This window comes from Oratosquilla oratoria, chromosome 20 (genome assembly GCF_046742065.1).
Source record: "Oratosquilla oratoria isolate Oo_2021 chromosome 20, ASM4674206v1, whole genome shotgun sequence".
NCBI lineage: Eukaryota > Metazoa > Arthropoda > Malacostraca > Stomatopoda > Squillidae > Oratosquilla > Oratosquilla oratoria.
Genome location: NC_134796.1, coordinates 45,313,577 through 45,331,518, shown reverse-complemented (window position 1 = coordinate 45,331,518; position 17,942 = coordinate 45,313,577). Strand labels below are relative to the sequence as shown.

General features: G+C 42.6%; 1 protein-coding gene across 1 annotated transcript in view; it reads left to right on the top strand.

The window, feature by feature from the left end:
* The window catches only part of LOC143036532 (uncharacterized), a 246,822-nt gene extending 229,230 nt beyond the window's left edge, over window positions 1-17,592 (top strand). The window contains exons 2-8 of the mRNA XM_076204005.1: window positions 5,180-6,756; window positions 8,740-8,874; window positions 10,674-10,858; window positions 11,458-11,659; window positions 12,320-12,633; window positions 15,989-16,282; window positions 16,683-17,592. Of these exons, the coding sequence (XP_076060120.1) occupies window positions 5,180-6,756; window positions 8,740-8,874; window positions 10,674-10,858; window positions 11,458-11,659; window positions 12,320-12,633; window positions 15,989-16,282; window positions 16,683-17,126 (3,151 nt within the window). The 3' untranslated portion in view covers window positions 17,127-17,592. The remainder of the gene's footprint in view (window positions 1-5,179; window positions 6,757-8,739; window positions 8,875-10,673; window positions 10,859-11,457; window positions 11,660-12,319; window positions 12,634-15,988; window positions 16,283-16,682) is intronic.
* The last annotated feature ends 350 nt before the right edge of the window (window positions 17,593-17,942 follow it).

Sequence of the window (17,942 nt, the reverse complement as noted above, 5' to 3'; positions counted from 1 at the left end):
CGGTGCGTGTTGGTGGGGTGGGAGGGTAGGGGAGGGAGATGGGGGAGAGGAAGAGAGTGGCGGAAAGAAGAGAGCGAAGAGAGAGAGAAGGAGGGGAATGTTTGGAAGAAAAAGATGAGTGAGAGGCTAGAGGGATTTATGTGGAAGAAGTATTTATAGACAACAAATAAAAAAATTGGTTTTGTGTTTGCGTTCGTTTGCGTGTATGGTTAGTCAGCAGTCTGGGCAACGTGATGGCTCTCTCTCTCTCTCTCTCTCTCTCTCTCTCTCTCTCTCTCTCTCTCTCTCTCTCTCTCTCTCTCTCTCTCTCTCTCTCTCTCTCTCTCTCTCTGTCTCTATCTCCCTCTCCCTCCCTCCCTCCCTCCCTCTCTCCCTACCCGCTTCCGAAATTGTGCAAATGATATATCCGTGCCTTATCATTCAAAATTTCTTTTCGTATAAATTTTATTGCACTTGAAATAACTTTTATCCAAAATCATGTGTGTGTGTGTGAGAGAGATTCACCATGGTATTTGGATCACGTGCTGGACTCGTGATCGACAGCATTTCCCTCCCAGAAGAGAGCTCAGAGCTCATAATATATTACCGATCTTTGGGTAATGCTGTGACCGTACACGCAAGCACATCCCGAAATCCCCGCCCACGAGAGTTGGAGTAACGACTCGCAGCGATACTGAAATTAATTCAGCCCTGGGCGGAATTCGAACCCGGACCGCCGTAGTGGCGCCCGGGAACTCTAACCACTGAGCCGTCAAGTCGTATACGTATGTAGGTGTGTGTGTTTGTGTACGTGTGTACACACATTAGATAAGAACAATGAAAAGGAAACACTAAACAAACACTCTCTCAAACGTAAATGAAGAAAGTAAACAAATAAATAAGAATAATAAATACTACAAACAAACAAACAAACAAATAAATAAGATAAACACATAAAGAGGTAAATGAATAAAAAGATTAAATGGAAAGAGGAACGGGGAATTTTGAAAGACTTTGGGTCACGTGACCCAACCCAACTCAACCCAACGTAACCTAACCTAAATTCAACTCAACCCAACATAACCCAACTCCTTCATTTATCAGCTCCTCCTCCTCCTCTCCCCTTTTTATTCCATTTCCTTCTTATCCTATTACTTCTCCGTCTCCATACTTTATCTTCCTCTCCTCCTTCTCCTCCTCCTCCTCCTCCTCTCCCCTTTTTCTTCTTCCTTCTTCTATTACTTCTCCGTCTTCCCACTTTATCTTCCTCTCCTCCTCCTCCTCCTCCTCCTTTCCCTTTCTCTTTCATCTATTTCTTCTCCCTCTTCTTTCCTCGTCATTTTCATCTCTCTCTCCTTTTCTTCCTCCTCTTTCTTTATCTACACGATTGATTACTTCTCTCTCATCTCACACTCTTTTTTTTCTCTCTCTCCCCCTCCCGCCTTTCTCTCTCTTTCCCCCCTAATTCCCCCAGGCACCCACTTGTCCATTATCTTCTCCTCTGCATCTTTTCTTGTTTTTCCTTTCCCCAATATTCTCCCCTTTCCTCTTCTTCCCTCCCCCTTTCCTCCCCTCTCGACCATTTCCCCAGTTGCTCCTATACTCGCCTCCACAAAAAATCACCCGAACAATAACCCCCTCTCTCACGCTTCTTTCAATTTCACTTTCCCAACAATTAAATTGTGTTGTTCGCAGCGTTTGATCTCGTGTTTCTTTTTTTTCTCTTCTTTTTTTCAAATATCCTACTCCATTAACGGAAAATGTGTGATGGAAGAGGAAGGATGAAATGCCCCCCTCCCCTCTACAATCAGAATTGGAAGGTTGGGGGGGGGGCTGTTTGTGTGGTGGGGGCTGAGAGAAGCAGAAAGAAAATATAAATGGCGGCTGAAGGAATTGGCGCGAAGATGTCTCACGAAAATTGAAGCAACGAAGTGTTCACGGGAATAACAGACGAGAAAACGCATTTATTTCGATCTATATTTTATTCATATGTCAATTTTTAATTTTGTTCAATTTATTTGTTTAGTTATTTGTAAGGAACATTTTATTCGCGTGAAGGAAATATTCCGCCAGAAGATGCTGAGGTCTACGACGGCCTGCATTGCGAAATTTGTGTTGTTGACGACATGACGTGTTTGCTGTTGCCAGATGTCACCGCATTTGATGCAACATTGGCGAGAGTCGTCTGCAGACTTTTAGTGACAGATGCCGCATGGGGTTGCGGTATGACGTAACGCTGACAGAGGCCTGACGGAGCGAATGTGACGGACATGATGTTATGGCATGATGACGTCAGAGGTGACGGTGATGATGTGACAGGCTCGAATGTGTCCATGTTTGCCAAGCTGAAGAGTGACAGGGTATTGAGTTTCCTTGGAACCTGTAAGGGTGAAAATGCCACGGCCCTTTGATTTGAGAAGGGTGTAAGTCTTAATATTTAGCCAAAAAGGTAAAGCCCGCATAAAAAAATAAATAAATAAAAATAGCGACCATAAGACGAAGATTATTTTCGTTTGTATTCGAATGCTGTGACGTCACTTTCTAACGGCTACAACGACACGGAAGTAAATATTTATGAAACACTTATTGTATTATAAAAGATTGTAAGCATGATTGCCTGACCGGGAAGGGACTTAAGAATTTCTCAAGATGTGTATGTTATTCAACAATGATATGCTTAGAAACATAAATTTCCATATTTTGAATTAGTTGTGACCTTGTTTAACCCGTCGTATTTTTATTAATTAATAAATAGATATATTTACTTGTCAAATGGGAAAACCCAAAATCTCCATGAACTATTGACAGTTTTCTCTATTGGAAAGCTTTCCAAAATCAAGAAAAAATTCCAGATACCAGAAGCACTTTTTGATATAGTTTCTTTATCTACGAATATTTTTTCGTTTCTAATATTGGGCATTTTTTTGAGATTTCCAATAGAGAAATGTGTGTGATTTGTTTTTTGTTTTATTTTGTCAAGTATATACGCCATGTATATTAATGGTCTCCGGTGTGATCAAATACATTTGAATATTTTTATCGTGAAAATAACAAACTAAATCTTATAAAGATATTTTTTCTCTTCTCTTCATTATCTTTATAATCATACTCGTCGTCTTCGTCCTCCCTTCTCCCCCTCCCCATCCTCCCCCATTATGTCCTCCTCTTTCTTTTTCTCTTCCTCTTCCTCCTTTTAATCCCGTCATGTCTTTGAAATCGAATGACTTAGTGGTGGCGCTGTACTCTCAATGGATGCCGACAAGATTGAAGAGTAGATGTAATATCGTAATGTCGTCTTCATCGTCATTACAGGAACTTGTTTTGTTCTCTACGTGCCGATGAAGAAAGTCTTTAGAATTATGTATGTGTGCGTGCGTGCGTGTGTGAGAGAAAGATGGAGTACATTTAATATTATATTGATCAAACGTAGCCTTAAGTTTGTTAACGGTTTTTAGATTTGAACGTTTTCTTTTTTAGTCTGTTTTCCAAGAGTTGACACATTTGTAAGGAAGTTTATAACTATTGATATTCTTTAGGCATGTGGTAATTTTGTTTATATATTGTATTTATTTGTTTGTTTTACCTCCTTATTTATTCATGTATTAATTTATTATATATTTATTTCAATAATTTCCCACAAGAGTTTCTATGTCATTTTTATCCAATGTTTTCATCGATCTTCTTTCTTCTGGTGATGTTTTCTTTACGAATAATTCCAATTTGCGTCCCGTCTTAGTTTACGAACCACGTCCCAGATTACGAACAGCTCTGATAGTGTGTGTGTGTGTGTGTGTGTGTGTGTGTCTGTGTGTGTGTGTGTGTGCATCACTAGTACAGGTGCGTCCTCAAAAACAATTTGAAGGAGGTGTTTCGTATAACGGTCCATCGATATATAAAAACGTTTTCAAACTCATTTTGTTGTTGTCATGGTTATTGTTGTTGCTGTTATTATTGTTGTTACTATTATTATGAAAATTATTATTATTATATTATTGTCATTGTTCGTTTGTATTATCATTGGTGTTATAATTTTTATTATTACTATCATTGGTTATTGTTATCATCATTATTATTATTATTATCATCAATATTATCATTATTATAGGCGCTATATGCCCCCCCCCCACTCCAGATTGTCACTTAGAATACCCGGGGGGGGGTTGAGGAGGAGGGAGAGAAGGCGGAGTAAGAGGAAGATGAGGAGGAGGAGGAGGAGGGAGAGAAGGCGGAATAAGAGGAAGATGAGGAGGAGGAGGAGGAGGGAGAGAAGGCGGAATAAGAGGAAGATGAGGAGGAGGAGGAGGGAGAGAAGGCGGAATAAGAGGAAGGTGAGGAGGAGGAGGAGGAGGGGGGAGAGAAGGCGGAATAAGAGGAGGAGGAGGAGGGAGAGAAGGCGGAATAAGAGGAGGAGGAGGAGGAGGAGGAAGAGGAAGATGAGGTTGGTCTGCCCAACATCCCGTCCTTCTTCATAAACCAAATTTATTTCTTTGATGTTTGGATCTTTGATCTTAGCAGAGACATATAGATGTGATGAGCTGCTCCAAATGTTTCCCCCACTAAAGGACTTGATGCTCTCTCTCCTCCCCCCCTCTCTCTTCTCCCCCCTCTCTCTCTCTTTCTCCCCCCCTCCCCCCCTCCCCCATCTCTCTCTCTCTCTCTCCCATCTCTCTCTCTCTCTCCCCCCCCCTCCTCCCCCCCTCCCTGCCTCTCTCTCTCTCATGCATCCTCCTCCTGGTCTGGACAATAACACACGAATAGACTTTGTTGGTGACCAGGATTTGGTCTTTGTTATTATCGTTATTGCTATTGAAAGTGGACTATTGTGTGAATAACACATCATTAGACTTTGCTGGTAATTAGGGTGCGGTCCTTTTTTTTTTTGTTACTGTTGTTATTATTATTATTATTTTTTATTATTGGTGAAAGTAGAGTATGGATGCGTGTAACACGCAAATAGATTTGCCGGTGGCGAGTCGGATCTTGTCGTCAGTCATTATTATTACTATTACTATCATTATTATTATTTAGTATTATTTATTATTGTTATTATTTATTGTTATTGTTGTTATTATTATTTATTATTTATTATTATTATTAGTATTGTCATTATTTGCTATTATTATTATTGTCGTTACGTTATTATTATTATAATTATTGTCATTAGTATTGTTGTCATTGACGCTGTTCCTCCCGTTCGCAGAGAGACGCCAAGCATCCAGCCCGAGATCACGTATGGCAAGTCTTGCGAGGAACTCCCCTCGCGGGACATCGGCCCGATGTCCTCCAAGGTGATGGCGGCCTTCACGGGGCCCGGGGGCGGCCTGACGTCGGTCAACAAGGCCCAGCGGACGGTCGACATCGACGACCCGGACGTCGACTTCATCGACAACGACGACGCGACGTCGGACTCGTCGCCCAACTCCTACGTCATCTGCCAGAAGCCTCCACCGCGTAAGAACCCCTTTGGTGACGCCATTATAGCTAATTACTTCAAGCGGGTCGACACCCTGGAGCGGGCCAACCTGGCCACCAGTAATGGCCACAAGCCCGCGCCGTGTCCTTTCTGCCCCATCCACGGCCACCAGGCCTCCTCCTCCTCCTCCTCCAACGCCACAGCCTCCTCGTGTAAACAGTCCCCCGTCAGGAGCAGCTGCAACAGCGTTAGCCCACGGAGCAGTCAGGAGCCGGGAGGGATTGGCGCCGCGGCTGCTGACGGCGGAGCGGGGGAAGGTGCTAGCCCCCGCACCTCTCCTGAAGGCGGTGCCAAGTCCTCCTACCGATGTCTGTGCGGCCGCCAGAGCCTCGACTCCTTAGACTGCGACGTGCCCTCCTGGCGGGGGGAGGCTCCCTCTCCGTTGTCCCCTAACCCCTCGCGGGCCCCCAAGGGCGCCTACCTCCAGTTCGGGGACGGGCCCCTGGCCTACGGTTTGGCTCTCGACCCTCCGGGTGTCGCGAGTTCCACGAGTGAGAGTGGCACTCCCAGGACTGCAGTGAATGCTGCTTCGTGTGATAGTAGTGGTGGTGGTGGTGGTGATGATGTGATAGATAGGGAGAATGTAAGTAGTACGGGGTATGGTGGTGTGAGTGTGGAAAGTAGCATTAGAAGCAACGGATGTAGTAGTAGCGGCAGCAGCAGCAGCAGGCAACGTACGAGAACGACGACGCCGAGGCCGAGAAGCCACATGGACAACGGCTCTGGCTTGGGCTTCGACCCGAGCGACGCCGACAACGCCAACGACGCCGTTCTCGTTAGTTGTAGTGATCTCGAGAGAAACGCTGTCAACAATATCATGGTCTCTTCTAGTCAACTCGAGGTCTTGAAAGACACTATGTTGGTGGACTCCAACCTCAACCCTTTAATCTTAGTCGAGAACCCAGGTGACCTCGAGAGACAGTACGCCGAGGCTTGCAAAACCAAGAGAAGAAACCGGAGGCCGAAGGGCGAGAGTTCGACGACGAGCAACGGGGTCGAGTCTTCGCGGAACTCGACTTACGTCGAATCAGCCCGGAACTCGACTTGCCTCGATTCTGCGCGAAATTCAGCTCTAGTCGATGTCGAGGTTCACCAGAACGCAGACGACCACGCCCCCGGCAGCAGTAGCAGCAGCGGTGCTCCCAAAGACAGCATCAACGGGGAGAACGCAAGAAGACGACCCGAGGGAGAAGAGGTGGTGGAGGAGTCTGCCGTACTGACCAACGGCAATGACTCTGGAGGCTTAGCCAGTCAGCGACACAAGTTCCTGACGTTAGAGTTGGTTGAGGGGGGTGATCTTGCAGGTCAGTGAAAACGCTCGGGTTGCCGAGTGGTTGGTTGGTTGCGTTTAAGGCACTCAGATTCTCACGCCTTGTCGCTTTGTCCACATAAGAGCAGTATCCTGCGCGCGCAGGGGCATCTTCCTTTTGTAGCGTTCAAACACAAGATTTTTCTTTTATCAACCCCTTTACTACTGAGTGTTCCACAGAGATGATAAAAGAGCCTGTTGACAGCGTAAAACGAAAAAATCATTGGGCAAGGAAGGGGTTAAGCGATGTCTAGCCTCTTCATTACTAAAGTGGTCACACATGGCTCAGCAAAGTAACCTGGTAGCAGATGGAGCAAAAGGAGGACAAGTCCTCAGAGGTCTCTTAATCCATCGCTCACCAACCGCCACTTGTGCAGACATTTGGGCCCAGGACATAAACCCACAGCGGGAATTGGCCCCCCAGGATGACATAAAACACCACCAATTCCCAAAGTGGGTGTATGTCCTAGGCTCAAATGTCAGCACAAGTGGCAGTTGGTGAGCGATGGATTAAGGGATATCCTAAGTGTATTCCGTCTGATATGGAAAGGGTTGAACCATTCCACACATTAGTAAAAACCTCCGTAATAGTCAGATACATTCGAATGCCATAACAAATGGCCGTTGATGCCTGTGCCCATACATCTCTCTTACGTGAGACATACAAACCCATATTCCTCAGTGTTCGACAAACTCACATCAGCAGGAAAAGTTATGCACTTGGCACATTCTCATTGGTACTTTTCAGAGATATATCATGGCATGGCCATAGAAAGTGCCAAGGCTGGTTCGTGTCAAGTGCATCATGTTTCCAGAGAGTGTGAATTTGTCGAGGAATGTGGCTCAAAGCCTCGAAGGTGTCTGTTTGAAGAAGTGCCCTGAAGCAACTAAGCAAATGAGCAACCCACCTGCATGGCTTAAAGTGACCAACTTCATAACGTTTTCATCTGCGTCTCAGCTGTGTCTGCACGAATACCCTTTTTATTTAGTGTAGTAATGGCCTCTCCCTGTTTCTCCTTCCCCACTCTTATCAATCTATAGATGTGACGTACGTAAAAGTGATGTGTGGAAGCAGGCATCATTGCGCAAATTTGAAAATGACCCACATAGATGTGGATTTTTTTTTTTCCCAAGAAAGCAAAGCATGACTTGAGTCTTTTGTTTGAACGCTATAGTAACCAGTGTGTCAGTGTCCACACCTGCATAATGCTGATGTGGGGCGGACAGCCAGAAAGTATTGCCTGCTTCAATTATTTTTATCATTACTTTGGCTTTGTCCATAGCATATGTATAGCTTGATATATTTATTACTATCTTAAGCACTTTTGAACAAATATATACTTATTTACTCTCATATTTCTTAATCTTATTCATACTTACGTGTAAATACTGATTTTGCTGCATGTAACAATCATTTTGTAAATCATTGTTGCACCATAGTAATTTAATAAACCAACTGCATGTTGATGATTTTTTCAGGCTATGATACTAACTAAATTCTTACACTTTGGTCCCATGTAATTGAAGAAAGGAAGAACTGATCAAAATGATTAGATTGTGTGAAGTTATAATATGCAATATGTAAATACAGTAGTAGAAACTTTAATCCTTAATCTATGTGGACATTAGAGAATAAATTTTTAGTTAACCCTCTTGACTTACATATTATTTCATAATTTAGATGATTAACTTTGCAGAGTGTATGTAGATGTGCTCAGTTATGCAGACTTAGCAAATGAATAGGTTCTTTAACAAGTTCTTCAAGTTTTTCAAACTGGCCAAACATGTTTCTTTAATATGCACAGAGCTTGTTGTATAAATATTGAATAATTTTATCCCTGATATATCCCTGAACATATCCCCAGAAAGACTTAAGAATAATTAATCACAGATATTTGATGTGTACAAATTAGGTAATGATGGTAATCTTTCATTAATTTGAAAAGATTTTTAAAACTGTGTGTATTTACCCTTAAAGCCCCTGACCCAGACCTGAAGAGGAGTGAAACGGAAGAAATAGCCAGTGTCCTCAACTGGAATCGACCCCACGAGCGTGCCTTTGGGCTCTCCACAACGTTGTACGAGTGTCACCCGAACACACATGAACGAGCAGGTAAAAATTGGGGTAATCAGAACTGCCATGGCTTCCTATGGCTGTATTACTAACCTTTTTTAACACCCTTTTCTGGTACTTGCCTGGGTAACTCAAGCTGCTCCCAGGGATCAGTGCAACCTGTGTAAGTGCCGGTGGCAGCGGTGTGCTATGGCTGTTTGTCCCCCAACTCTTGGGGTTGGGGGATGATGGGGGTGATCTCACAATGCAAACGCTGCCACACCAGGACACAAACATGCACAATAATACCAAAAGATGGCTGGCCAAATATCTGGCAGGTAGAAATGCCTGTGTGTCATATAATGGCCAATCATTGCACACCAGAAACTTTTAAGAATGAAGTACCACAAGGATCAATTGTATCCCCACACCTGACACCTCAGAAATACAAATCTCGTTTTATGCAGATGCAAGAACAATTACATGTCCACACTGTAACGCAGACCCTCAGAAATACTATAACTATATCTCGACACACTCATCACTTGGTTCACTGTAAATAGACTCGAAATAGCCCCAACCAAATTTACAGCCACACTTCTCACTAATTGGACAGTGGAACACAAATACATACCACGCCTCAATTATCAACAACAAACATACCATACAAACATACACCCAAAATTCTTGGCATAACATAAGATACATCCATGTCATTCAAACAACACAATACAAACATAAGGGCCAAATGCATGCATAGACTTAACATGCTTAAATCAATTGCAGGAACAACATTTGAACAAAAAAAAACTATAATTACAGTATATAAACAATGCATATAAACCATACTAATAGATCCTCTGTGGTAATTTTTATATAAAAGTGGCTAATCCAACAAGTATTTCAGAGGAAACAACAAGCCTTTGTTATTGATATGATTACTTAACCACCCTGGTCTATGTACTGTGTACATTATTCTTAAACACTTTATTTGCTGTCATCACTTCCTCTTTTAGTATATGCCTCCAGCAATATCTTTCTACTTGAATAGAATCACCAGTGACAGTGATGTTGATCAAATAATTCTGACTGTCGTCTGGTGATTCTATTCAGGTATGACAACGATGATAATTCCATCAAGGAAACGTACCAGTCTAACCACTAGCTATGTTGCCCTGGTTCTCTGTAAAAAATTAAGTACGGACGGCAGTTAGCAGTTGACTTAGTTCCTTGGGAAGTAGATTAGCTTCCAGGTTGGAGAATTTTATAGGGTCAATAGCTCAGTTGGTAAGATGATGGCGCCATGATTTCATGAGCCTGGTTCGAATCAGGGGATGACAATTGGAATTATTTGATCTTTGTACTTTTGTTACTTCTTGGCACACCAAATTTTGCCATGTAATGAAGCAATGGGGGTAAACCAAATCTGGATGTTAGGTCTTGCTTTGGAGGTGCTGTCTTGCTGCATTGCCTCTAACCTAAGCACTGTGACAGTGGACAAGAATAACCCTTTATCCATGAAGAGCTAAGAAGGGAGGGACAATGAATAGGATTGTGGATGGGAATGGGATAGGAATAAGATGGTCTTTGACTTGCCCGTCCTCTTAACAAAGGAGAAAAGGCCTTTTGTTATATAGACATGTCAGTTTAAATTGCCCAAAATGTAAGGAAGAGACAATATTGAGTAGCAAGAACATCTCCCTCCTTGCCTTGCAAAACCCATGTATCAGTTTAAGACTCCTTCAGTGAATGAAGTTTCCAGGTTAGCCTGGACGTAACTTGTCACAATTGCCAGTTTTGAATGGACAAATGACGAATAGTTCATGAAAACTCAGCCTGAACTATGTTTTGTTTTTCAGGCAACCCAATTGCCGATGCCTTTGGCCTGGTGGCCAGAGAGAATAGTGCAGTTTTGGCTTTGGCTGATGGTGTTAATTGGGGTGAGAAAGCCAGCATTGCAGCAAGATGTGCAATTCATGGTTGCCTACACCACCTCAATACTGCACTCTTCTCGCCCGCAGCATCACCTCCTACTACCTCTACAGTAAGTATTATTAGTTTATTAATCAATTAACTTATTCTTCCTTTTACTAAACCCTCACTGTTCTTCCCCAAGTACTCCCTCTGCTCCCCTCCTTGTCCTCTCAGTTAACATCTTCCCGTATGCCTTACCACACTCAATAGACTGATCCCTCTAAAAATGCTATGTTGATTTAAGTATCTTTTATTTGTCTTTCTCTCCTTCTCAAAGGGCTAAAAAGAAAAAGACTCTCATATCACTCTCTGAGCAGATGAAAGAATGTTGTAGTTCAGCCTTGATGCTTCCCTGTATGTAGGTGTGATTTAGATAACTAAGCATCATTTTAGGTTGTGTATGTCCCCCCTAAGACAAAGGGATATCATGAGGCTGAATATCATTAACTGATGTCAGAGATGATCTTTTACCAATAGAAAGTGGTAATGTAAACCTAGCACATTCATGTACACATACCAAAAAGGCTTCTTTCTACAACATGCATAGGAACATAGTGATAGCCTTTTCTCTCCATTTTTTTCTTTCTTTCTTTAAGTAAGGTAAGATTACATAAAATACTTGTGGTGAAAACATATTTAATTTTTCTTTTCTTTTCTGTTTTCTTCCAGGATATTTTTGTGTCACTATTAAGGTCCTTCCATGCCGCGCATAGTCTGATCCTGCAGGAGAATGGCATGCTGACAACTCTCACAGCTGCTGTGGTTGCCCCTTTAGCAGACTCCAATCAGTATGTCATTTGCGTGTGTAATGTCGGGGACTCCTTGGCATACGTGTTCTCTCACAAGTACGGAGTGAGGGAGATCACACAAGGTTAGCTCTATTTAATTTTTTTGTACATGTATTTAAACTTGACCTCCTGGATGACACATCATTCAGGAGTAAAGTAAAGTATGATTGATGGAGAGAAAAAAAGAGACAGGACCATTTAATCTGTGACAAAGATACATACCTATACATATACCAAGGCTTTTTCCCCCTTACAAGGGAGGTAGCCAAAGATAATGACAAAGATAATGACAAAGATAATGATGATAAAACAAAAAATTATGATAACACTAATTGCAGACCTGACAGAAAGGGTTGGGTGCCATATAATGAAGCTGTGGGGATAAACCAGCACCTGCTGTGAAAGCATTGTGTCTCAATGCATTGACTTTGACCACAGTAGTGTGGTAGTGGAGAGGGATTATATCATGACCCTTCATTCATGAGTTGCAAATATGGGAGGGGGGACAAATGGGTTTTGGATTGGTGTAGGGTTAGATGTGGGCTTAGAATTAGCCACCCCCCCTCCCCCCATAGGGGAGGGAAAAGCCTTTTGGTATGTATGTATATATATATATATATATATATATATATATATATATATATATATATATATATATATATATATATATATATATATATATATATATATTAACTGTAGATTAAAGATAATGGTGATGATTATAAATTTGGTGTTTCTTGCAGGTTCCCATGACATCTATAGCATGCGTGATATGAGAGATGCACTCGGCGCTCTGGGTCCTGTTGACGGCCAAAATCCAGAACTGAACAACTTGACGTGCTCCTTAACATATTGTGACCCAGGGGACATTGTGTTCCTCACCAGTGACGGCATTTCAGACAATTTTGACCCAGTCGTAGGCAAGTTTGCTGTGCCCAAAAAGACTGAAAGAGAAAGAGAGAGGGAACAAAAGAACAGTGCCAAAGAAGCACGAGGAAGCGTGAACAACAACAACAGGAACAGTTCACAGAATCAAGCAGGACGACAGGGGAGACAGGTTTGTTTATTTATCTATTTTTAATTTTTTAATTTATTTTATTTTTATTTTTTTACTTCTTCCTCTATACATGTCTCTGTCCCCATTCCTGTACATGTTCCTGTCCCCATTGACTGTATGTTAGTGTGAGTTAAAAATCTGCTCAGTAGCATGCAGCTGATACTTTAGGGTCTATTTGGGGAGCCCCTATGGACCACAGCCACACATCGTTTTGTCTGTTAGAGGAAATTTCTACTTATAGAGAAATGATGCTACTTTATTATACTGCAATTGTCCCTCCATTATGTCCTGGTCTGTACCACTTCTCTGAGTATGCATTTCCATTTTCGCCGATCCCTGTGGTAGGGGAAAAAGAATACTACAACTGAGTGTTTCCACTTCAGTTATTAAAGGTGACTAAAATGGGACAGAGGATAGGACTAGGCATCCTGCTCTCTGTAGACCCAAAGGGAACATACCTAAAAAAGAGCAAAGGCATAAGAGGGTCTGGGAGGAGTTTTCCAACCACATATACTAAAGGCTTTTTCCCCCTACATGGGGGGTAGTCAAAAAGGAAAAGGCATAGAAACCACTCCCACCCATTCCCTTTCCCATACATTCCACTCCCCTCCACCCTTCTCCCTACCTCCCATCTTGGCACCTCCTGGATGACGGGTCATCCCTGCATCCTGTCCACTGCCCTGGGTCAGAAGCAGTTTTCCAACCAGAACCATAAAATTTGAGTCTATTAATGTGCGAGAGATATGCCAGTTGTTGTTTGCTGATGGTAGGATCAGAAGAGGGATTAAGAAAGATAGTGATGGAGTTTGGGGAGGAATTTGAAGGTAAATGTGGGGAAAAGTAAGGTGATGAGATGTACAAGGGGAGAGGATGGCAGCAAAGTGGAAGAGAGTATTAAGGGAGAGAGGCTGGAGGAAGTGGATAGCTTTAGATACTTAGGGTCGCATGTGGCAGGAAAGGGAGGAGTGGAGGTGGAGGTAGAATGCAGGTTGTGAAAAGCAAGTAAATGCCTTGGGGGATTAAAAAATGAAATGAGAAATAGACATTTGGGAGTGGATGCTAAGAAAGGATTGTGTGAAGGGGTCATTGTACCGACAGCATTGTATGAGGCAGAAATATGGGGCATAAGAGAGGAAAAGTTTAAATGTGTTTGAGATGAAATGTCTGAGAAGTATGATAGGGGTTACTAGGCTGGATAGAGTGAGAAACAAAGAGGTGAGGAGGAGAGCAGGGGTGGAAAGGGAGTTGGGAGATAGGGTTGATGAAAGAGTATTGGGATGGTTTGGACACATGGAAAGAATGAGTGAAGAAAGATTAGTAAAAGAGGTGTGGAAGGAGTGAACATGAGGGGGGTGACTTAGGATGAGATGGATGGATGGGGTAAAAGGGGCATTGGGAAAGAGGGGGAATGTTTGTTGAGGAAGGACAGGAGAGGACAGAAGATAGGGGTGAATGGAGAATGGTTTTATATGGATGATGCTGTGATGCATGGAAGGGAATGAGAGGGAGAGTATGTGTGAAAAATGTTTTGATGTAGCCAGAAGGAATTTCTCCCTGCCTTCTCTTTTTCTGCATGAGGGGATGGAGAGTGGGGTCGCTGATTAAATGAAGTGGTCTTGCTGTGGATGTGCTGTGCCTTGCTGCATTGCTTCTGACCCAGGACAGTGGGTAAGATGCAGGGATGACCAGTCATCCAGAAGGAGTCAAGAAAAGATGGAGTGAGGGAGTGGTGAATGGAAGTGGAGTGGGTGGGGATGAAACAGGTGGGAGTGGAATTATGCCTTTTGAATTTGGTTACCTCCCTTGCAAGGGGGAAAAAAGCCCTTGGTGTATGTATGTGTGTATACTGTACATGTAACAAAGTTAACCAGCAGTGAGCACCTGCACATGTTGGTTCTGCAGGATGAACATGAGAGAGGATCATCTCCCAGATGCCCATCCGAAGACCACATCCAAGATCTTTCTCTCTCATGCTTTTTCTCTCTCTCACTCTCTCTTTTTATTTTATTTTTTTCTCTCTATCTCAGCTTACACTACTTGTATATTTCCACCACATTCACATAAGGAGAGTCAACTCCTTCCACTCTCTTGCTAACCAGTGAACATTTGTATACAGACTTGCTCACACCTCTATAGCTCATCAGTGAAAAAATATGTGCCAAGGGTAGAATGAGAAGAAATGAATAAAAGACTGGTTCAGTGGGAATGCAAGGCAGCTAAATATGTTGGAGATGTGGCTTAGGGAAAATGGAAAAGGAGAAAAAACAGTAGACGAAAGGAAAAATACAGAAAGTTAGAATGAATGCATAGAAATCAGAAGAAAGGAAGAAGGAAATTTGATCAAAATACTTACATACATAATTATACCAAAGGCTTTTTCCCCCTTACAAGGGAGGTAGCCAAAAAACAAAGGCATAAAAACCACTCTCACCCTTTCCATCCCCAACATACTCCACTCCCATCCACCCCCTTCCCTCCCTCTTATCTTATCTGATCAAAATATTATTGATAATTGTAAAGAGGAACTTAAACTGTTGTGCAGGATTTTTCAATGAATCCATTGCCTCTGGTCTCTTGTGGAAGACCTGTGGCCTCCAGGAAACTGGTAACAGCCTCTGGTTGGGACCATAAGTCACTTAGAGAAGATGTATTGTGTTATTGTCTGGGTTTTCAACTATAAACAGGTATAAGGAAGAAGTCACTTAAGTTAAAAGTGGAAGAAGAGGTTCATGTGAAGGTGCATGAGGTCAGGATGAAAAAACTGAAGAACTATTTTCAATTAGTCACCCATTGTCAACTCTCCTTATGGGGGGGGGGGACAGTTTTGAAGAAAGATCTTGGACTTAGTCTGGCAATTGAATGCCAGCCCCTTGGGTCTGCATCTCTTGATAGAAGTGTTGATGGGATTTGAAGAAGAACAGCGGGGAGATGTTTCTTTTTGACATTCATCTTGCAGGGTTCCCAATTTTGGATTCAAGCTCTACATTTGTCTCGAATTCCTTTTGTTAAGTTCATTTACCTTCTATTCTCTTCACATGGTCATACCTTTCTATATGTCAGTAGACTTCTTCTCCCTTATGATGTGGCTACCCAGCTGAAGTATGCACCCACCCTCCCCCCATGTATTGCTTTGTCATACCTGTACAATGCATTAATCAATAAGATATTTGGTTTTTAAATAGGATTGCTATATGTATAGGATTGGTATATGTATGTAAATAGGATTGGTATATATATGTAAATAGGACTGCCTCTTAAAATGAACAACTTTAAGTACCAAGTGATTGGTGTTATTTTAAGTATTATTTTGTTTCTTTGCATATATTTTATTTTATTTTTTTCTGTCTCATTACAGCAGGTCAATCGGATGAAATCACAATCCGCAGAAGAAGACGTGCACGACCCCTTCTTGCCAGTGGTAGAAGCATATCAGAGGCATGAATTAACTCTCCTGCGGATGGAAGACTTACTGCGCTGCGGCTTAACGAGCCCAGGCCCAGTTGTGGCTGCTCAAACTTTGTGCCTCGAGATGGTGCACTTTGTCACGAAACTGACAGTAGCCAAGCGGAGGATCTTGGAAGACCCAGATTTGTATAAATCAGCACCCCCAGAGCTCTCTAGAGCAGATCAGCGAAACAGACGGAGAAAAGTGAGTATTTCTATCGGTGATGTGATGCATGGAAAAGAGGGGGTGGGGGATGGGGGGGTTAGGAAGTATGTGTGAATAATAAATTGATGTAGCTGAAAGGGACTTCTCTCTGCCTACTCTTTTTCTGCATGAAGGGAAGGAGAGGGGGGGGTCACCAATTAAATGAAGTGGCCTTGATGTGGATATACTGTATCTTGCTGCACTGCTTTTGACCCAGGGCAGTGGGTAAGATGCATTTGTCAGATATTCCATTCTGGGGCTTTCTTATAGTTGATGAAATCATGACCAATGCACAAATGAGGGTGGGACGGGATTTGCGAGGAATCTAGTACACTAGCTGTTATATATATATATATATATACTTAAATTTCTGCCCAACTAATGTGATTCTGATTTGCAGGTTTGTGAAAAATTGGCTCTGGTTCCTGGAAAACTGGATCACGCAACTGTAGTTGCCTTTTGTGTTGGTAGATTTGAGGACTCGGGTGAACCTCCTGCAATAAACGGATGCCCCGAAGTCTTCAAAGGCGGTAAATGCCTGAAGACGGTCGAGGGGAAAATCGTAGCTCCTCTGGCCTCTCCCGACTCAACCCGAAGCCTTGCATCCCAAATGGAGGAGAACTGTTACAATAATGCCATGAAGATGTCACGACCCACCGCATCACGGGTAGAAGAGTGCAAAGCTGCTTCACGTCCCTCTTCATCATGCAAGGACGAAGGTCGAAACTCGCACTCCCCAGTGCCCAAAACTCTTGCCGTGGCGACTCCCCAGAACAAAGAAAATGTCAGTCCCAACACAGGACCTTTGTCTCAGCGTCCTGCCCTAATCGAAACTGTTGTGTGAATTTTCCCATCCGACTACATAAAAACAAAATTAACACATAGGAAATGTGCTGTTTGAAAGACACTCACTGTGCATGATTTGGTATTCATACTATGTCATGGCACAAATCATTTCACAAAACTCTCATAGACATTACATACCATAGACAGCATATGGATAACATAACCACATGTAATACATCATGTGATAATAATAATAGTAATAATTGTTGTTGCCTCAAGCTTCACTGACTAGAAACCTTCAGCCCCGCAATAGCTGGCAGCGGCCCTGGACTATTCCGTAGATCTCCCTGGGAAGAAACGTTGACCCTATTTTTTTTGTTGGATTAGCATGGGGCTGTTTTGGCATCACCAGCTTATAGTAGTAGGAAAAGGGGAGCATGCTAATTATTAGCTCTCCTTATGTTAAAAAAAAAAAGAAAAAAAAAAGAAGGAAAAAGAAAAGAAAGAAAAAAAAAAAAATCAAAGTTGATAGAGTGAGATCAAGGGTCCAATTTGGAGACCAATTGTCAGTCCCTTAAATGGAGGTGAGGGTGCTGACAGGTTTTGAAGATGGGCAGCAGGGAAAAAGTCTCTCTAATGTCCATTTTGTAGAACCACCACGTACAGGTACATGTTGTTGGTCCCACCCTATGTAATTAACGCTTGCATGGGAGTGTATGAAGTGTTCATGGATTATTGTTATTATTATTAGGAAAAGGGTGGATGGGAGTGGAGTATGTTAGGGATGGAATGGATGGGAGTGGTTTTCATGCCTTTATTTTTTGGCTACCTCCCTTGTAATGGGAAAAAAGCCTTTGGTATATGTGTATAATTA